At 47.1% G+C, this 23,283-nt stretch overlaps 1 protein-coding gene across 1 annotated transcript in view; it reads right to left on the bottom strand.

Annotated features, from left to right (window-relative positions):
• Positions 1-23,283, bottom strand: part of LOC135238461 (collagen alpha-1(XVI) chain-like) — a 57,363-nt gene that overhangs the window by 11,090 nt on the left and 22,990 nt on the right. The window contains exons 20-45 of the mRNA XM_064306374.1: positions 22,911-22,946; positions 21,588-21,623; positions 21,157-21,234; positions 17,552-17,587; positions 17,347-17,454; positions 16,655-16,777; positions 15,727-15,780; positions 14,953-14,994; positions 14,696-14,731; positions 14,467-14,520; positions 11,022-11,090; positions 9,896-9,949; positions 9,700-9,726; positions 9,470-9,526; positions 9,155-9,226; positions 7,535-7,588; positions 7,275-7,307; positions 6,857-6,967; positions 6,575-6,604; positions 6,408-6,488; positions 6,205-6,240; positions 5,722-5,757; positions 5,559-5,612; positions 5,367-5,420; positions 747-800; positions 276-320 (exon numbers count right to left, since the gene is read on the bottom strand). Coding sequence (XP_064162444.1) covers positions 276-320; positions 747-800; positions 5,367-5,420; positions 5,559-5,612; positions 5,722-5,757; positions 6,205-6,240; positions 6,408-6,488; positions 6,575-6,604; positions 6,857-6,967; positions 7,275-7,307; positions 7,535-7,588; positions 9,155-9,226; positions 9,470-9,526; positions 9,700-9,726; positions 9,896-9,949; positions 11,022-11,090; positions 14,467-14,520; positions 14,696-14,731; positions 14,953-14,994; positions 15,727-15,780; positions 16,655-16,777; positions 17,347-17,454; positions 17,552-17,587; positions 21,157-21,234; positions 21,588-21,623; positions 22,911-22,946 — 1,470 coding nt within the window. The remainder of the gene's footprint in view (positions 1-275; positions 321-746; positions 801-5,366; positions 5,421-5,558; positions 5,613-5,721; positions 5,758-6,204; positions 6,241-6,407; positions 6,489-6,574; positions 6,605-6,856; positions 6,968-7,274; positions 7,308-7,534; positions 7,589-9,154; positions 9,227-9,469; positions 9,527-9,699; positions 9,727-9,895; positions 9,950-11,021; positions 11,091-14,466; positions 14,521-14,695; positions 14,732-14,952; positions 14,995-15,726; positions 15,781-16,654; positions 16,778-17,346; positions 17,455-17,551; positions 17,588-21,156; positions 21,235-21,587; positions 21,624-22,910; positions 22,947-23,283) is intronic.

The raw sequence follows: 23,283 nt of genomic DNA, 5'->3' as shown, positions 1-23,283 counted from the left end.
TGTGTGTGTGTGTGTGTGTGTGTGGGTGCGCGTGCGCATTGTGTGTGTGGGTGTGTGTGTGTGTGGCTATGTGTGCGTGTGTGTACACTGTGTGTGTGCGCGTGTGCATTGTGTGTGTGTGTGGCTATGTGTGCATGTGTGTACACTGTGTGTGTGTGTGTGGGCATGTGTGTGTGTGTGTGTGTGTACACTGTGTGTGGGCATGTGTGTGTGTGCCTGTGTCTGTGTGTGTGTGTGTGTGTGTGCGCACGTGCAGTTTAGTGTGTGTCTCTCACCGTTGGGCCAGGGAGTCCCGGCTGTCCAGGACGTCCTGCTACTCCCTGGAGAGGCAAAAACAGTGATGTCACCACCGCATCATCAGTCAGGGACACACTCTCATAACTGCATCATCAGTCAGGGACACACTCTCACCACCGCATCATCAGTCAGGAACATACTCTCACCACCGCATCATCAGTCAGGGTCACACTCTCATAACCGCATCATCAGTCAGGGACACACTCTCATAACCGCATCATCAGTCAGGGACACACTCTCATAACCGCATCATCAGTCAGGGACACACTCTCACCACCGCATCATCAGTCAGGGACACACTCTCACCACCGCATCATCAGTCAGGGACACACTCTCACCACCGCATCATCAGTCAGGGACACACACACACACTCATAGCTACATTTAACTTCTAGAGGGCTAAATGGCGAGTTATATTCCAGTTATATTACTCTGAAGGGGATACTCACTGCTTCTCCACTCTTCCCCACATAACCTGTCTCCCCCATTTCACCCTTCAGACCCTGTGATCAGAAATCAATCAATTAAACAATCAGTCATTCAATTGATCAGTCAATAGATCATGCATGTCACGTGCTCATCAATAAATGAAACAATTTATAAGCCAATCAATGCACTGCGAGATGAATCACATCTCATATACCCACTCCTTTACACCACCCCTCCGGCTTTTCCCCTCCCTCCATCACACCCTCCCACACTCCCTCCCTCCTTCACTTAACTCATCATCCCTCCATCTGTTCCTCCATTTGAAAGTTCTACAAGATGAGCAGAGAGATGTGTGTGCGTGTGTGTACAGTGGTTAAGGGTTTCATTTGGTGCTGCTGTCCCAAGAGATCTTCCCAGCAGAAGCAAATTAACTTTTTTTTCCCCCACAAGAAATACTTGTTGTTCATACAACCACCACCAGGTGGCAAATGTGAGCACTCAAATCCATATCTGACCGTTAAAGCTTTGAACGCGGGACTCACGAATAAACTAGAACAGCAGCTTGCGGTCAAATTACCGCTGCCCTTATTTTAACAGGAAAGGAGAGGAAAACTGGTTTTAGTTATGAGCTGTAAATAGAGGCAGGCTATTCTTCTGTGTGTATTTTAGTGAAATTTATGTTTATCAACAATTATTCATAGAATCTTGTGGTCAGACTGTGAGCACAGTCTATAGGCCAATGTGATCCATGTTATTTTCACTTAGGATATAGGGGAGAGTCGGTATGAATAAAAAAGTTCTATTTGCTTCAAAATTACCAAGAAAGCAAGAGCAACGACTTGACTAAATTTCGTTTGGAGATCTCATTTCACCGTGTCCCATGCAAGTTCCTTTTGTTTCACAGCTGAGCAACTGTAATTTCATTGGGGTGAAGTTCACTGGGTTTCTTTCATCCCGCTATGGTAGTGCTTCACTTACAGTATCAGAGGCCTTCTGTAGTTTCTGTTTTAATATGATTAAAACCCCTTTTCTCACATACAACCAATTGGTTTGTGTGGGTTCATCTCCATGGTAGCACAATAGCCTACAGTAGCCTACAGTGTGACTGTAGTTTATTCAGTTGATAATATTTGATGCTCAGAGAATAAGAATAAAAATCAGAGAATTATATCCTTCCTCCCCTCCTTCATCATTCAGTTGCTAAATAGTGGGCCAGAGGAGAGACAGACACGTTCACACTTAGGTATCAACACCAGACTACTGTCTGGCATCGAGGGTGTGAAGAAAATGGCACAAATGTCCTGTATTTATTTACTGAGTCAAACTGTGCTAAATTGTAAGAGTTAGCCTATATTACGGAGTATGATTGAATAAAAACATCAAAAAATTCACCTAACTCCTTAAAAAAATACATGAACACATTATTAGCGAGCTGGCAGGAACTGACTATCACAGGTAGCAGCTAATTAGTTTTATGGCCACCTTCATTTCTCTTAAGTTTCTCAAACAGCTACGGCAGTTCCTTATCAGTCTCCACTTCAGTGTCGCTGGATTAACATTATTGGACAGTCACCTCTCTTGAGTAAAAAAAAAAAGTTCAGTGCTGATTTCATTTAAAGCCAAATATCTCTGCAACTGCAGCAGAACTAGTGTTAGCATACCACTGCTGCAACCGCGGACTAAATCTTGCAAATGACTTCTCTCCTGAAGCACCCTGGGTAGTGTATGGCTGACTGTCTTGAGCCGCGTTTCCACCGCAGGAACTATACCCCGGAACTAGGAACCTTTTGAGGAACTCAGTGCGTTTCCACCGCAGGAACTAGGGTCTAAATTTAGTTCTGGGGGCTTTGTTTTACCCCCCAAAACGTTCCTGCTCGGGGGGTAGTACTTTCCGAAAGTACAGGAACCTTTTGGGTGGAGCTGGCAGCGCTGAACATTTCTGATTGGTCGAGTACTCGTAGCATTTGTGTTGTATTTATTTTCCGCCATTACCCGCCATGTTTGAAAATATGCAGCGGCAAACCAATTTATTTTCATAATAACTTCAAATCAAACTTGTATGTTATGCGGCGCAGTAGCCTACTTTTGGTTATAGCCTGTCAACGTCTTGGAATTATAACATGTGCTCTTCTGTTCTTTTCTTGCTTTAGTATTCGTTTTATAAAATGCTAAGCATTCGTGCTGGGACAGCATATTACGTAGGCTACCAAAACATTCAAACGGATTAATTCGGTTGCTGAATATTTTCTTCCGGATTTTCTTTGTTAGCCCGTTGTAATTGACTCAAAACGTTTGATACAGTTATGTGAGGTATGCGGTAGTTCTGCATAATTAACATTGGTGATACAGTACAAGCAAACTGGAAATCACCTTCCGCACTTTTTATCCGGGTAAAATAACAGGTTAATTCTAGTAATCTTCCCTTTAGCTTTTTCAGACTGCTGTAATTTTACTCAATTTTACTGCCATTTTTCAATTCCACGAAAAGACCAGGAAGACTATGGACTCATTTATGGTGCATGGTTCGCATCTGGAGGGCACACTTCGCTGCTTGGCTAGCAGTAACTTCGAAGGAAAGCAAACGGTGGCTGTACCACTACTAATTCACATTTTCACGCAAGTCCGAGTTTTCGTTCTATTCTTGTCATTTTGCGATTAGCCTATATGGAATTGATGACGAGAAAGTAATAAAACAGCAAATTGTTTACAACGTGTGCATGTTTTCTGCTGTTAATGAATGTGTTTGAGAGGATATATGAAAATCAATAAATACAAAAGTAACCATATATAGTCATTGTTGGTAACCCGTTGTATATAAGTGGAATAAACCACTCCGGGCTGTCCCGGTTATTAGAAAATAATGTAGGCTACTTCGGTGGTAGTATGGGGTTACAGAAGAAATCATATGACAGATGGACCGACGACAACGTCAGTGGGCTAATTTGCCTAATCTTCGCGGTACTTTAGACCCCGGTGGAAACACAGACAACCATTGGCTGAAGGAACCTTTTAGTTCCTGGTAAAGTAGTTCCAGGGACTGAAAGTTCCGGGTAATTTTGGTGGAAACGCGGCTTTGGTCTTCTGCCTGTTCTGAACCTTTTTTAAAAAGGACATCAAACTGCTGCTGACTGCCTTTTTAACTGAACGTTCTGCCAGCAACGTAACCACACACAAACATAAAACAAAATTGGAATCTGGACTCCATTTAACTGGTCATTTTACAAGCAGATTAACAAAATTAGGGTACATAGCGCAATTAAGCCTGTAATGTAATGTAAGTTCTCAAAGTGCACTGACAGTTCAACAATGTTTCACCTTTGATGTTAAAATGTTAATTTGACGGTTAACGAGCATTTGTGCCTGCACTTAACTCTGGACTGAAATCAAAGGGGTAATTATAAAAAAAGTAATTGCAATGAAGGCATTATTACAATTTTTATTATACAAAAAAACTGCTAAATGTTTTAGATGTTAATCTTTTATTATTTATTCATACTTTCACATATTTAAAACCCAATTTGAACAACAAGATTTTTATATGTAGGCTAGATCTTGTCTAGTGTGGTATAAAGCATTTTAGTTTTACAAATGGGCATTTTTTAAATTACGGTGAAAAGGAGACAAGCTCCTTTTCAGTTCCAACCTGCTGCCAGTGTGCAGTGATGCATACCCCTCCAACCAGAGTGATTTCACAGTGGAGGGAAGTGGCTGATTTTTAAAACCGAATAAACAGCCATTCTTTTCTCAAAAGTTAGTGATTTAAATGTTGTAATTAGATTATACGGTTATACATGAAAAATAAACAGTCAAAATATGGTTTCTGAAGAAGTGCCAAAACGAGTTTTACCTCCTTATTAGGATCTTACGTGAGTTTTACATTGCAGGCTGTTATAATATGATATTATATTATAATATAATAAGAGAGTTGCCAGATCCATTAAAATATTTGAATGCCAGCTATGCTGACCACTAACTAAAAAGTATACCAGTTGACACCAGCCAAATATTAGCTGGGGATTTATTTTTCCCATATAAGAATGATATCTCCAAATCACAGAGCTAAGAATTCATCTAAAGACGGTGAGTCACTCCGAAATACAACGTGGTGTGACATCAACTGCAATTTGTCAGTGCAGAATAATGGAGGGTCATCTTATGAGGACAAATTACACTCTGCTGCCCCCTACTGTCAGAACCCCACAATATTTCCCTTTGTACCACTGTACCTCTGTATGTGTGTGTGTGTGTGTGTGAGTGTGTACGTGTGTGTGTGTGTGTGTGTGTGTGTGTAGTGTGTAGTGTGTGTGTGTGTGTGTGTGTGTGTGAGAGTGTGTGGGTGTGTGTGTGTGGTGGAGGTGTGTGTGTGTGGTGGTGATGTGTGTGGAGAGTGTGTAGTGTGTAGTGTGTGAGGTGTGGTGTGTAGTGTGTGTGTGTGAGAGAGTGTGTAGTGTGTAGTGTGTAGTGTGAGAGTGTGTAGTGTGTAGTGTGTGAGAGTGTGTGTGTAGTGCGTGTGCGTAGTGTGTAGTGTGTGAGAGAGAGAGAGAGTGTGTAGTGTGTAGGTGGTGTAGTGTGTGGTATGTGGAGGTGGAGAGAGAGAGTGTGTGTAGTGTGTAGTGTGTGAGGGAGGGAGGGGGTCTTACGTAAATCCCAGGGGGGCCCAGCGCTCCTGGATAGCCCTGCTTCCCTGGAGAGCCCTGCGGAGGGGAGAGGGGGAGGAGCCTTGTGTCCAGAGCTCAGACATACAGGTGCATTTCCTGTTTCACATGGAAGTGACCTCACACACCCGCAGGTGTGCAGGCACACACAGGGGAACAGGTACAGAAGGAACTCACCTGTTGTCCTTTCCTTCCCAGCTCTCCTGGCTGGCCTTTCTCCCCCTTCTGCCCCTGGAAAAGAGCACAATTCCACAGGTAAGGTGTGTGTGTGTGTGTGAGAGAGAGAGAGTGTGTGTGTGAGTGTGTGTGTGTGCAGATGTAGCTGGTGAGAGGTACTTACCAGTTTCCCAGGAGGGCCTTGGAACCCTGGAGGTCCCTGAGGAGGCAATCAGGCAGTGAGAAGGACAGCACAATTTGGAGATACCATGACAACCGCACAACACTCCAACCAATGCCCACAAATTCCCTGTCAGACCCACTCCGCTCCTCAGAACAGAAGGGCCTCTTCACGCAGTCACATAAACGACCTCATTCTGGAGACTTCCTGAAAGACTGAAACACCTGCAGGGGCTCTCTTCTCAAGCAGATATTCCCATGTTCTGATTCTTTCCCACTGAAAATACTAAAATCCATCTAAAAATCACATGATATGCGTGAATCCACATCTCTGTGAGTGTGATCAGTGAACACAAATGGATCAGTGCATTCAGTGAAAGCATGATTAATTAACAGATCTCCTAATAATATTCTACCAACTAACAATAGTGCTTTCCCTAATAATAATACCCTACCCTACTGAGTCACGATGATGCTGAACACTCACCCCTTGTCCAACGGGGCCACTGAGTCCCTTCGGACCCTGGAGACAGGAGGAAGAGGAAAATTAAGATGCTGTCATCCTCAGGTCACCAGTAGACGTGAGCTGGATGTTTTCCAGATGGCCCACTGCCCCACGTCACTGCCCTGCCCCGCCCCTCTCTGCCCCGCCCCGCTCCCTCGTGCCCTGACCCGCCCCACCCTGCTCACCTGCTCCCCCTTCTGACCGGGAGGTCCTGGCGGACCAGGAATCCCTGGCACCCCATGGCACCCCGAACCCCCAAACGGCGGCTGGAAAAAACACAGCCAACCAATCAGGAGAGAGAAAACACGCTGTGCACTTATCACAAGACCAATCAATGACACAAAATACTCACCGTTTCCTCACTCGGAGGACTCGGGATGCACTGCAGAAACAGCAAACAGAATGAGTCCACAGCCAGACAGCACAGCAGCCAATCACGGCTCAGCACCCATCGGTCCCTCCTACTGCACCCCTCCCACACCCAATCAAACAGCACAGCAACCAATCACAGCTCAGCCAACTGCCCCCCGGCCCTCCGGGCTCCACCTACGCTGTCCCATATTTAGCCCTGGTTCTCACACTCCTGTGCACTGCATGCCCCACGCTGCCCCCTGCTGGAGGGAGCAGTACTCACACGCTCACAGTCGTCAGGCAGCCCCTCCTCTGCAGGCTCTCCCTTCTCTCCTTTTATACCCCTCACACCCGGCACACCCGGACCTCCCAGAGTGCAGTCCTCACAAACCACCTAAAACAGACAGAGCCTAAAACACACACACACAGCCACATATACTACCTACAACAGACAGAGATTATAACACACACACACACAGCCCCATATACCACCTATAACAGATAGAGGTTAAAACACACACACACACTCGCACACACATGCAGATACACACACACACACACACACTCATACACACAAATGCCCATGCACACTTTTCAAAGGAAGAAAAGCGCATACATGTGAAAATATGAGCATGTGTATGCATATGCATGTGTGCGTTACTGTTAGCTCAGTGGTTTCTATGGACACCATGTAGACGCACCTTGAGGTTGGTCTGGAGGAGTGGGAGAGGAGTCTGTTAGGGACAGATCAGCAACCGTCACCATGACGACCACAACATAACCGCTGTCTGTCTGTGAAACAGCATTGCCTACTAGCACTGATCCTGGATCAGACAATCCAAACCTGATCCAAAACTGACCCATTCTATCAGGACAGCTAAAGCTTACCCAGAGTCAGTGGGCAGGGTAAGACCTTCTAATGCTAACACCTGCCTGCCACCTGCCTGTGCTATGGACTCACCGGAGTAACAGGTAGACCTGGCTGCCCAGGGGCCCCGTCATTACCAGGGATGCCCTGAGAGAGAGAGAGGGAGAGGAGGGAAGGAGGGAGGGAGGGAGGAGAGAGAGAGAGAGGGAGGAAGAGGGAGGGGGAGAGAGAGAGGGAGGGAAGGAGGGAGGGAAGGAGGGAAGGAGGGGGGGAGAGATAGAGAGAATGAGAGGGAGAGAGAAAAAAGAGAGAATAAGAGAGAGAGAGAGGGAGAGAGAGAGGGAGGAAGGGAGAGAGAGAGAGAAAGAGAGAGGGAGAGATAGAGAGAATAAGAGAGAGAGAGAGAGAGAGAGAGATAGAGAGATATCCAGAAGCGGGTAAAATTTTAAAAGGGCAATAAAAAAATGCTGGGGTAGAGTACAAAGAAATGATTTACAGAAAGTATCAATGTACCTTTTCCAAAGGTCAGTGGCATTCCTCGTGTCATTAACAAGGGCAACATAAAAAAACGCTGGCTTCGGTGAGGTGAGAAGTTGTGCACTGCAGTAGAATGATCTTCACAGAAGTTTTGTGACGAGATGTAGTACATTATTCCTTTCAAGGAGGATGGTCCTGTGACTGTAGGACGCAGAAAGCATATGAGCTCTTCCACGCAGAAGAGATGAGTCTATGACTGTGTGACTGCAGTAGCATTATGAGTCCTTCCAGCAGATGAGTCTTAGTGACTGTAGGACTGCAGTAGCATTATGAGTCCTTCCACCAGAAGAGATGAGTCCTAGTGACTGCATTAGCATTATGAGTCCTTCCAGCAGAAGAGATGAGTCCTAGTGACTGTAGGACTGCAGTAGCATTATGAGTCCTTCCAGCAGAAGAGATGAGTCCTAGTGACTGTAGGACTGCAGTAGCATTATGAGTCCTTCCAGCAGAAGAGATGAGTCCTAGTGACTGTAGGACTGCAGTAGCATTATGAGTCCTTCCACCAGAAGAGATGAGTCCTAGTGAGCTTGTCAGGATGACCAGTACGCATTAGCATTATGAGTCCTTCCAGCAGAAGAGATGAGTCCTAGTGACTGTGTGACTGCAGTAGCATTATGAGTCCTTCCACCAGAAGAGTTGAGTCCTAGTGACTGTAGGACTGCAGTAGCATTATGAGTCCTTCCAGCAGAAGAGATGAGTCCTAGTGACTGTAGGACTGCAGTAGCATTATGAGTCCTTCCAGCAGATGAGTCCTAGTGACTGTAGGACTGCAGTAGCATTATGAGTCCTTCCAGCAGAAGAGATGAGTCCTAGTGCCTGTAGGACTTCAGTAGCATTATGAGTCCTTCCAGCAGAAGAGATGAGTCCTAGTGACTGTAGGACTGCAGTAGCATTGAGTCCTTCCAGCAGAAGAGATGAGTCCCAGTGCCTGTAGGACTGCAGTAGCATTATGAGTCCTTCCACCAGAAGAGATGAGTCCTAGTGACTGTAGGACTGCAGTAGCATTGAGTCCTTCCACCAGAAGAGATGAGTCCTAGTGACTGTAGGACTGCAGTAGCATTATGAGTCCTTCCAGCAGAAGAGATGAGTCCTAGTGACTGTGGAACGGAGAGGGGCTGTATCAGAGGGGAGTGGCCATGACCGTGCACTTTGACCTCTGGCCAGCGCAGCTCTTACCTGCCCTCCAGGTGAACCATCAGAGCCTGCTGGCCCCGGAGGGCCGGGGGGGCCGGGGGGTCCTGGGGGCCCCTGAAACATAGAAGTCTAGTGAAAACTGAGCAGCAATCACAACTTTTATATTACATTATATTATTTATATACCTCAAACCCTCAGTGTGTGTGTGTGTATGTGCGTGTATCTGTTTTTGTTTTGTTCTGTGTGTGTGTGTCTATGCGTTACTGCGTCGTGTGTGTGTATGTGTGATTGTGTTTTGTGTGTGTGTCTGCTTGTGTTGTATTTTGTGTGTGTGTTTCCTGCCTGTCAGAACTCACTTGTACTCCTGTGTTGATGAAGTTTGTGAGCTGACAGTTACACTCTCCCAGATCACCCTGCGTAAAAACAAATCTGATCAATCCAGCATCTGAAAAGACCACTGTAAAAGCTCACTAAAAACACCACAACCTCTAAATACTTTCACTCTCTCACTGAATACTCTCACTCTAAAACACTCTCTCTCTCTAAAATACTCTCATTCTCACACTTGTTGTTTCTTGCTGATTACCTTGTCACCTTTGGTCCCATTTTGTCCCTACAAAAAACACAGAACACACACTGTAAAACACAAAATACACATACACACACACACACCTCTGTAAAACACAGAACACACTCATTGTAAAACACACTTTGTGACTGAAAAGAGCAGTTAAGGAGGTGAGGTGTCGGGTGGGGGGGGGGGGGGGTTTGCGGGGGCTCACCGGTTGGCCTGACTTTCCTGGCACACCAGGCAGTCCAGGAGTGCCGTGTGCACCCTGAAACAGCAGAACCACAGATCAGACACACACATGCAAACACACAGTAAAGCATTTACACACACATAATATCACACACACAGTACCACACACTTGCACACACACACACATGTACAAATAATATCTCACACACACACACACACACACACATAATATCACACACACAGTACCACACACATGCACACACACACACACATGTACAAATAATATCTCACACACACACACACACACACACATAATATCACACACACAGTACCACACACACACACACACACACATAAACACACATAATATCACACACACAGTACCACACACACATACACACACATATAATATCACACATGCACACACACACACACACACACACACACACATAATATCACACACACACACACACACACACACAAACACACATAATATCACACATGCACACACACACACACACATATATCACACATGCACACACACACACACACACACACACACTAAACACACATAATATCACACACACACACACACACACACACATAATATCACACACACAGTACCACACACACACACACACACACACACACACACAAACACACATAATATCACACACACAGTACCACACAACACACACACACACACACACAAACACACATAATATCACACACACAGTAACACACACACACACACACACACACACATAAACACACATAATATCACACACACAGTATCACACACATGCACACACACACACACACACACTCACACATAATATCACACACACACGCACACACACACACACACACACAATATCACACACACAGTAACACACACACACACACACACAAACACACATAATATCACACACACACACACACACACATAAACACACATAATATCACACATGCACACACACACACACACACACACATAAACACACATAATATCACACATGCACACACACACACACACACACACATAAACACACATAATATCACACATGCACACACACACACACACACACACACACGTACACATAATATCACACACACACACACACACAGTCTGTAAAGTTGATTCTCACAGGGGGCCCTGCTGGTCCTGTGACTCTGACCCGTTGGGGCCCCTGAGGTCCCATCTCACCCTCTTCACCCTGGAGAGAGAAAAAGCACAATCACTACTCCCACAATACTCCCACACTACTCACACAGTACTCGCACACTACTCACACAGTACTCCTACACTACTCATACACTACTCACACAATACACACTACTCCCACACTGCTCCCAGAATACTCACACACTACTCCCACAGTACACATTACTCCCACACTACTCACACAGTACTCCCACAATACTCCCACACTACTCACACAGTACTCCCACACTACTCACACAGTACTCCCACACTACTCACACAGTACTCCCACACTACTCACACAATACTCCCACACTACTCACACAATACTCCCACACTACTCATACACTACTCACACAATACACACTACTCCCACACTACTCACACAGTACTCATACACTACTCACACAGTACTCCCACACTACTCACACAGTACTCACACAGTACTCCCACACTACTCACACAATACTCCCACACTACTCATACACTACTCACACAATACACACTACTCCCACACTACTCCCAGAATACTCACACACTACTCCCACAGTACATACTACTCCCACACTACTCACAAAATACTCCCACAATACTCAGACAATACTCCCACAGTACTCACACACTACTCACGCAGTACTATCACACTACTCACACAGTACTCATACGCTACTCACACAGTACTCCCAAAATACTCACACAATACACACTACTCCCAGAATACTCCCAGAATACTCACACACTACTCACACAGTACTCACACACTACTCACACAGTACTCATACACTACTCACACAGTACTCCCAAAATACTCACACAATACACACTACTCCCAGAATACTCCCAGAATACTCACACATTACTCCCACAGTACACAATACTCCCACACTACTAACAAAATACTCCCACAATACTCAGACACTACACACTACCCTCACACTACGCCCACAATACTCACACTACTCCCACACCACTCCCAAAATACTCACACACTACTCCCACAGTACACACTACTCCCACACTACTCCCAAAATACTCACACACTACTCACACACTACTCCCACAATACTCACACACTACTCACACACTACTCACACACCAAACACTACTCCCACAGTACTCACATGTATAATAGTCAAATGAATAAATAGTCAAACAAATAAACAACCAAGTAAAAAACATAAAACATCCAGCACTGAATAAAGTCTGGGCATGAATATCATCAGACTTGTTACTTCAACCACGTGTTCCGACAAACTTCTCCAAGCATTAATAACTCTCAGAGTAAAGAAGAATTTCCCAGTATTTGTTCGGAATTTTTTCTTGGATAATTTCAGCCTGTGGCTCCTTGTTCTGTTAACAGAGCTCAGCCTAAGAAATCTTTTGTCACTCATTTTACTGATACCTTTAAGCAGTTTAAAAACCTCTATTAAATCCCCGCAACATCTCCAGACTATACCTGGACTAAACATCATCACTCCGCAGATCATTTCTTTCACTTAAATTCCCCTCTTTCATGCTACACATGTACCTCCTGTGTCACTCAAGTTATATGTACCTCCATCCAGCACGTATTGTGCCTTGTATCAATGTCTAGATGTAGTAGCTTGTAATGCCTCCTAGTTGACTTAGCATAGGTGTGGTCAGAGTAATGTTCACTGCGTAAACTTCCTCCTATACAACATCAGGAGGATTCGACCATACCTGACGACGCACTCCACCCAGCTGCTCGTCCAGGCTACGGTGACCTCTCGCCTTGATTACTGCAACTCTCTCCTTGCAAACCTGCCAGCTTGTGCCATACAGCCACTACAGATGATTCAGAATGCCGCTGCCCGGCTCATCTACAACCTCCCCAAATTCTCCCACGTCACTCCTCTGCTGCGATCACTTCACTGGCTACCGGTCGCTGCCAGGATCCGATTCAAAGCCCTGACCCTTGCCTACACTGCCGCCAACAGGACAGCCCCCATCTACTTGCAGGACATGACTCAATTCTATGTGCCTGCTCGACCACTCCGCTCTGCAGCAGCAGGGCGTCTTGTAACCCCTCCCACCCGCCCAAAGGGATCACAGAGCTTCTCCACCCTAGCTCCCCAGTGGTGGAACGAACTCCCCGTCCCTCTCCGAACCTCCCCCTCACTATCCATCTTCCGCCGTGGCCTGAAGACTCATCTCTTCAGACTATACCTAGAATAACCACCACCATGCTGTGTATATATATATATAAAAAAAAAAAAAAAAAAAAAAAAAAACCTTTTTCCTTGTCACTTGTTACATGTTGCCCCATCCCTGCACTTCTTGGTAAATTGTATTCGTCCTAATACTCTAGCTTAATCTTCTGCCTAGTTTGGCTTTGCAGATGTTAGACCAGGATAGTGTTCATTTTTCTCAGCTAGAAATAGCTGTACAAAATAAGTAATTGTACCTTACTGAACCCGTGTTCAGCAGTTGTCTACGATCATGAAAATGCACTTCTTGTACGTCGCTTTGGATAAAAGCGTCTGCCAAATGAATGTAATGTAATGTAATGTAAACTGAACTTAATTACATTACATTACAGGCATTTAGCAGACGCTCTTATCCAGAGCGACTTACACAACTTTTTACATAGCATTTTACATTGTATCCATTTATACAGCTGGATATATACTGAAGCAATGCAGGTTAAGTACCTTGCTCAAGGGTACAACGGCAGTGTCCTTACCCGGAAAACGAACCTGCGACCTTTCGGTTACAAGCCCAGTTCCTTACCCACTGTGCTACACTCCGTCCTATAATGTGTTCATGGTTATGAGTAACTGTACAAAATCAGTATTGTACCTTCTCAGACCTGTGTTTTGTAGTTGTTTCAATGACCTTTGGTATGCACTTATTGTACGTCACTTTGAATAAAAGCGTCTGCCAAATAAATGCAATGAAATGATGAAATATAATAACTCACAAACTTCAAGCCATTAGCCAGTTTTATCTGCCCTTCTTTGTACTTTCTCCAAAGTCTCTGTATCTTTTTTATAATGTAGTACCCAAAACTTTACACAGTACTCCAAGTGAGGTCTGACCAGTGCATTATACAATGTTAAAATTACTTCCTGTGATTTAGAATCTATACTTCTTTCAATACATCCCAGCATCCTGTAGGTCTTCTTTGCAGCTACAGCGCAAAGCTTAGACCCTGATTGGCTTTGGTCTACTATTACTCCTACTATTTGGTTTACTAAAGTATCACCTATTTTCACTCCTCCCATGAAATATTCCTGTCTTAAATTCTTTAAATTCTTAAATTTTTTATCTCCACAGCTAGGTCTTATATTTATATCTATATAGACGAGGAAAAGCAGAGGACCCAGTACTGATCCCTGTGGGACTCCGCATTCCTTTGTCCTGCATACCTTCTGTCCTTTGACTCCAGGGTCACCAGGAAGTCCATTTTCCCCTGGGAGACCCTGCAGAGATCCATAATGCATTAGTAACCACACTGCTGCAGACACACACACACACACACACGTGCATACAGACACACACACACACACACGTGTGCACACAGACACACACACACATACACACACACACACACGTGTGCACATGTGTGCACACACACACACACACCCACACACATACCATATCACCAGGAAGGCCTTTGGTTCCGACTTCTCCCTGAGAGAGGCAGAGAGAGAGAGAGAGAGAGATTATTGTAAAATGCAGATCTATCATAACTTCTGTTCATTCAGATCAGAGCTGTGGTCTAATGCACTTAGATACAAAGATAACACAGCTGAAAGTTCACTCAGTGAAAGTTGTTCCAGTGTGTCCCATGATGCATTGGGGGAACTGTTAGTATGTCAGAGTGACCTGCCCTACCCTCCACCTCCTCTCACCTTAGGGCCAGGGATCCCCATGCCTGCAACTCCTTCTGGACCCTGCAGAGGGCGATAAACACAAGGTCTGAAACAGCCGTCTGTTCTGCATGAACTCCTTTCATTACATTACATTGCAGGCATTTAGCAGACGCTCTTATCCAGAGCGACTTACACAACTTTTACATAGCATTTACATTGTATCCATTTATACAGCTGGATATATACTGGAGCATTGCAGGTTAAGTACCTTGCTCAAGGGTACAACAGCAGTGTCCTACCCGGGAATCGAACCTGCAACCTTTCAGTTACAAGCCCAGTTCCTTACCCACTGTGCTACACTCCGTCCTTTCAGAATCCCCACACACACACACACACACACACACACTCACACGCACAAACACACATTCACACACACGCACAAACACACACACACTCACACGCACAAACACACACGCACAAACACACACACACACATACACACACACACACGCACAAACACATGCACACGCACAAACACACACACACACTCACACTCACACTCACACACACTACACACACACACACAAACACACACTCACACACACTACACACACACACACACACGCACAAACACATGCACACACACAAACACACACACACACAGACACACGCACAAACACACAAACATGCACAAACACACGAACACACTGCAGAGTTGATGAGGGAAACTTTACCCAGGTACACCCTCACCTGTCACAGGTAAACCCTCACCTGTTACATGTACACCCTCACCTGTTACATGCACACCCTCACCTGTTTGCCCTTTACACCTGGAGAGCCAGCAATGCCAGGAGGACCAGGCTCACCCTGTCAAAGAGAGAGAGAGAGAGAGAGAGAGAGAGAGAGGAAGAGGGGGGAGGAAGAGGGAAAGAGAGAGAGGGAAGGAGGGCGGAGGGAGAGAGGGAGAGTGAGGGAAATAGAAAGCACAGTCAGACATCATTAAATTGGCAATACATTTAAAAATAGGAATGCAATTAGTCATAGCACAGCAGATTACAAACTGAAAATAACTGGATTGAAATGTTAATTAGCATGAATTAAATGGGCCTGCACTGAACCGGTGGCTGTCTCCCAGACGGCATGCAGTAGCACAGCCTTGCAGAAGCATACTGATACACACATCACTGCCTCTCACACACTTACACTTTACCCACATCTCACCTGGAGCGGCACACCCCCACCATCTAATACCCAAGGCATGAGGCGATGTCAAGTTTTGGGGTGAGGAGTGCATGATGTCATGTTTTGGGGTGTGGGGTGTATGATGTCATGTTTTGGGGTGAGGGGTGCATGATGTCATGTTTTGGGGTGAGGGGTGCATGATGTCATGTTTCGGGGTGAGGGGTGTGTGATGTCATGTTTTGGGGTGAGGGGTGCATGATGTCATGTTTCGGGGTGAGGGGTGTGTGATGTCATGTTTCGGGGTGAGGGGTGTGTGATGTCATGTTTTGGGGTGAGGGGTGCATGATGTCATGTTTCGGGGTGAGGGGTGTGTGATGTCACGCATTGGGGTGAGGGGTGTGTGATGTCACGCATTGGGGTGAGGGGTGCATGATGTCATGTTTTGGGGTGAGGGGTGTGTGATGTCATGTTTTGGGGGGAGGGGTGTGTGATGCCATGTTTTGGGGTGAGGGGTGCGTGATGTCATGTTTTGGGGGGAGGGGTGCGGGGTGACACTCACATGTGCCCCAGGAGGGCCTGGAGTGGGGAGGCCAGGTTCCCCCATCTCCCCCTTCAGCCCCTGAGATCCCACTGCAGCTGGAACCCCCGTGAGGTTAGATAGACAGATTCCACAGGAGTCCCCCTGAGAACACACACACACAGCATTACACACTCACACACACACAGCGTTACACACTCACACACACAGAGCATTACACACACACACACACACACACACTCTCACACACACAGCGTTACACACACACACACACACACAGCGTCACACACACACACACACAGCGTTACACACACAGCGTTACACACACACACACACACACACACGCACACACACACACACGGCATTACACACACACACAGACACACACACACAGCATTACACACACACACACACACACACACACACGACAGCATTACACTCACATACACACACACACAGCGTTACACACACACACACACACACACACAGACAGCATTACACTCTCACACACACACACACACAGCGTCACACACACACACACACACACAGCGTTACACACACACACACAGACAGCATTACACTCACACACACACAGCGTTACACACACACAGACAGCATTACACTCACACACACACACACGCAGCATTACACACACACACACACACAGACAGCATTACACTCACACACACACAGCGTTACACACACACACACACCTTCTGACCCTTCTGGCCAGCCTGTCCTCTGCTCCCTGGCACTCCGCCCAGTCCCGGGGGCCCTGGGGCAGCTGGGGGCCCCTCAGGTCCTGGAAGGCCAGGTTCACCCTGGAGAAACACACCTGTCAATCACTCCTGCAGAGGGACACCTGTCAGTCACACAGAGCTCATGTGTGGAGGGTAAGGGCAAGCAGAGGGGACTCACTCTGTCTCCTTTAGGCCCTGACACACCTGGATCTCCCTGCAAGCAGAGAAACACAAACCATGAGCACACACACACCTACACTCACACACTCTCACACTCACACACACACACCTACACTCACACACACACTCACTCACACACACACACACAGACACTCACACACTCTCACACTCACACACAAACACACACAGACACTCACACAATCTCACACTCACATACACACTCACACACACCTACACATCTACACTCACACACTCTCACACTCACTCACTACACACACTCACACACACCTACACTCACACACTCACATACACTCACACACACACTCACATCACACACGCACAGACACTCACACACACACACACACACAGACACTCACACACTCTCACACTCACACACACTCACTCACACACACACACAGACACTCAAACAAACACACACACGCACACACACACACCTACACTCACACACTCTCACATTCACACACACACACACCTACACTCACACACACACGCACCTACACACAAACACACACACATACAAACACAAACACACACACACTCAAACACAAACACACACACACCTACACTCACACACTCAAACACACACACACTCAAACACAAACACACTTTCACACTCACACACACACCTACACACAAACACACACACAAACACACACACACTCAAACACAAACACACACACACACTCAAACACAAACACACACACACACACACACACACACACACACTCAAACACAAACACACAAACACTCAAACACAAACACACTCTCACACTCACACACACCTACACTCACACACTCTCACACACACACACACACACACTCAAACACAAACACACTTTCACACTCACACACACACCTACACTCAAACACAAACACACACACACTCAAACACAAACACACACACACACGCACACACACACACACTCAAACACAAACACACACACACACACAAACACACACCTGTGACCCTTTAATGGTCTTTCCAGGGGGTCCTGCAGGGCCTGGCTCCCCAGGGATCTTGGTGATCACATGACGCTTCCACTCAGCCGGAGGCCCAGTACACGGATCACCCTGGGATGGGGGGGGGGGGGGTACAAGCATTAGGGCAGTGGCCTGATGGTGTATTAATGAGCCGCACTCCTTTACTGTTCTCACCTTCTGCCCCCTGCTCCCTGCTGCCCCCTCCAGGCCTGGCGGCCCCTGCGAGACACAGCACAGTCTGACATCACAGGTCACATGACCAAACCCCCACCAGGTCACGCATGCCTGGCATGGCCATGTTTGGCTCAACCAACTCCTGAACTATTGTTATGGAAAACTATAAATGAATATGCTAACCACAGTTTGAAAATTGACCACTGTTTTGAAGTTGTTGCTGAATGGAACTGTGAGACTGTAAGGAAACTGAGCAGTGTGTGTGTACGTATCTATGTGTGTGTGTGCGTGTGTGTGTGTGTGTTTGTGTGTACGTATCTATGTGTGTGTGTGTGTCTGTGCGTGTGTTGCCATGTCTGTCTGCAAAGGTCCTGTCTGAAAGAAGGCTCTCCAGTGTCCTTCTCCAGCATTCTCTGCTCAGAATTCTAGAACACATTCCAAATTCCACTCGCAAGTCCTCTGCCACTATCTGCTCAGTGACACGCTAGAACATCCTCTGGTACAGCCTTCTAGAACACTCTCTCTTAAAGAGTGCTCCGCCTCCCGGGTTAGACCTCCTCCAGCACACCCTACCCTGGCAGTGCTGAAAACCCACAGTTCAGCGCATCTGTGATGCTGCGATCTCCACACACTCACATCGTTCAGCTGAATGCCCTGAGGGTTGTGCTGCAGGGTAGGTCAGTCTGGATGAGGGTCAGTCTGGATGAGGGAATGTGAGGTGAGGGAATGTGAGGTGAGGTAAGGTGAGGTAATGTGAGGGAATGTGAGGTGAGGTAATGACTCAGAAGCGCAGGAGAGGCTGAGGGCTGAGGGCCGCTCCAGAGCCGGCTCTCCCTCACCTTGGGCCCCACTGTTCCATTCTCACCACGCGGCCCCCTTGGTCCCTGGAAAATAGGTCATGAAGCAGTAATTTCAGCAGTAGTGTTGAACACACACACACACACAAACACGCTTAGTATACACATGCTTACCACACACACACACACATTTACCATACACATACTTACTACACATACACATACCCGTACACACACAGAGACCCACACAGACACACACACACACACACACACGAACACGCTTAGTATACACATGCTTACTACACACACAAACACACACACACATTAACCATACACATACTTACTATACATACACACACCTGTACACACACAGAGACACACACACACACACACACACGAACACGCTTAGTATACACATGCTTACCACACACACAAACACACACACACATTTACTATACACATACTTACTATACATAGACACATACACGCACATGCACACACACATACATGCACACACACGTACACACAGAGATCTTTCTGTGGATTCATGTGTATCTGTGCCACACTCACCAACCTGCCCCCCGCACCCCTGGGACCAGGAGTACCCTGAAGAGCAGACACAGATCACAAGAGCATCAGAGCTCTGAGAACATCAATCACATGACTGACCCTGCAGCACTGCTGGCCTGGAGACTGTCCCTGCAGACAGGAGCCCATCTCAAACTGCACCAGGCTCATCAACCCTGCTCACATAATCTACCTAAAGACACGCCCCCCTCACTCAGAAGACACGCCTCCCTCTCTCTGAAGACACGCCCCCTCTCTGAAGACATGCCCCCTCTCTGAAGACACGCCCCCTCTCTGAAGACATGCCCCCTCTCTGAAGACACACCCTCTGTCTAAAGACACACCCCCTCTCTGAAGACACGCCCCCTCTCTGAAGACACACCTTCTGTCTAAAGACACGGCCCCCTCTCTGAAAACACACCCCCTCTCTGAAGACACACCCTCTGTCTAAAGACACACCCCGTCTCTAAAGACACGCCCCCTCTCTAAAGACACGCCCTCTCTCTGCCAGCACTCCTGCAAGCCTGTTGCCATGACTCACCTTCTGACCTTCGACCCCCTTCGGGCCTGCTGGCCCAGGCTCTCCCTGTGCAGAGACAGATAGCTGTCAGTCACACCTGCAGACACCTGTCAGTCACACCTTACAGAGCTCATGTGTGGAGGGTAAGGGCAAGCAGAGGGGACTCACTCTGTCTCCTTTAGGCACACACACACCTGGATCTCCCTGCAAGCAGAGAAACACAAACCATGAGCACACACACACCTACACTCACACACACACACACACACTCTTTCTCACACACACACCTTCTCTCTCTCTCTCTCTCTCCCACACACACACACACATACACACACACACACACGTTCTCTCTCTCACACACACACACACTCTTTCTCACACACTCTCTCTCTCTCTCTCCCCCCCCCACACACACATACACACACACACACACGCACACGTTCTCTCTCCCACACACACACACACACACACACACACACACACGTTCTCTCTCCCACACACACACACACACACACACTCCTCCAGCAGGGGGCAGTAACTCACCGTCTCTCCCTTCTGCCCCTTCCTGGCATCCTGCATAGGGTTAGGCTTCACCCCATCTGGCTCTGTGCACGGGTCCCCCTACAGACACATGGGGTAAAAACAAGGATAAACACACCTCCACAGGGGTAATAATGCATCCACGGGCAGAAAACAGCAAATCACAAAGAGACACAATGGGACAGGTCAAGCAGCCAATCACAGAGACACAGTATATAATGAGACAGGTCAAGCAGCCAATCATAGAGACACAGTGTACAATAAGACAGATCAAGTAGCCAATCACAGATACACAGTGTACAATAAGACAGATCAAGTAGCCAATCACAGATACACAGTGTACAATGAGACAGGTCAAGCAGCCAATCATAGAGACACAGTGTACAATGAGACAGGTCAAGCAGCCAATCACAGACAGAGGATGATAAACTGACCTTTTCACCTTTGGATCCATCTGACCCTGGTTCTCCCTGTAAATGGAAGAACTATAAATCAAATGACTTAAAGCAGAGAGAGAGACTAATCTCTACAGAACCGCCATAGAACAGCCCAATAGGAAGAGACTGCTCCCTACAGAACCAGTGCAGAACAGCCCAGGAAAGAGAGACTGTTCCCTACAGAACCAGCACAGAACAGCCCAACAGAGAGAGACTGTTCTCTTAAGAACCAGCACAGGACAGCCCAGCAGAGAGAGACTGTTCCCTACAGAACCAGCCCAGAACAGCCCAGCAGAGAGAGACTGTTCTCTTCAGAACCAGCACAGAACAGCCCAGCAGAGACTGTTCCCTACAGAACCAGCATAGAACAGCCCACCAGAGAGAGACTGTTCTCTTCAGAACCAGCACAGAACAGCCCAGCAGAGAGAGAGTGTTCTCTACAGAACCAGCACAGAACAGCCCAGCAGAGACTGTTCTCTTCAGAACCAGCACAGAACAGCCCAGCAGAGACTGTTCCCTACAGAACCAGCATAGAACAGCCCAGCAGAGAGAGACTGTTCTCTTCAGAACCAGCACAGAACAGCCCAGCAGAGACTGTTCCCTACAGAACCAGCATAGAACAGCCCAGCAGAGAGACTGTTCTCTTCAGAACCAGCACAGAACAGCCCAGCAGAGACTGTTCCATACAGAACCAGCATAGAACAGCCCACCAGAGAGAGACTGTTCTCTTCAGAACCAGCACAGAACAGCCCAGCAGAGAGAGACTGTTCTCTTCAGAACCAGCACAGAACAGCCCAGCAGAGAGAGACTGTTCTCTTCAGAACCAGCACAGAACAGCCCAGCAGAGACTGTTCCCTACAGAACCAGCATAGAACAGCCCAGCAGAGAGAGACTGTTCTCTTCAGAACCAGCACAGAACAGCCCAGCAGAGACTGTTCCCTACAGAACCAGCATAGAACAGCCCAGCAGAGAGAGACTGTTCTCTTCAGAACCAGCACAGAACAGCCCAGCAGAGACTGTTCCCTACAGAACCAGCATAGAACAGCCCAGCAGAGACTATTATTACCATGTGCTAACCGCACAGGTGCTCTCATATTAACCTGCGCTAACTGCACAGGTGCTCTCATATTAACCTGCGCTAACTGCACAGGTGCTCTCATATTAACCTGCGCTAACCGCACAGGTGCTCTCATATTAACCTGCGCTAACCGCACAGGTGCTCTCATATTAACCTGCGCTAACTGTACAGGTGCAATAAGGTGGTGCCTGATACCTGGAGGAGACCACACCCACATTTACACAGCAGGTACCTGCACCTACCTTAGGGCCTGATGTCCCATTCACACCCTGAGGACCCTGAGAGACAGAGAGAGACAGAGAGAGAGAAAGACACACAGAGAGAATGTAGAAGACAAATTTATCTCAAGGAAAAGGAACACAGCAGACTTGAACTGGCAGCTCAGTACAGCACTAAGGAGCATTTACAGCACCGTCACTAATGAAACATGACAAGGGAACGACCTGCTACAGACCGCCAGACTCAGCACTCAGCAGTGTGCCTGTGCAGCTCTTCAGCTTCCTGTCGAATTTAACACTCCTGCAATGCACGCTACACTGGCTTTAAGAACGGCACACACACATACTCACACACACATTCAGACTCACCCACACACACACACACACTCACACACAC

Source organism: Anguilla rostrata, chromosome 1, assembly GCF_018555375.3.
Source record: "Anguilla rostrata isolate EN2019 chromosome 1, ASM1855537v3, whole genome shotgun sequence".
Lineage (NCBI taxonomy): Eukaryota > Metazoa > Chordata > Actinopteri > Anguilliformes > Anguillidae > Anguilla > Anguilla rostrata.
The sequence above is the reverse complement of the archived record's forward strand: the minus strand, read 5'-3'. Positions and strand labels throughout refer to the sequence as shown.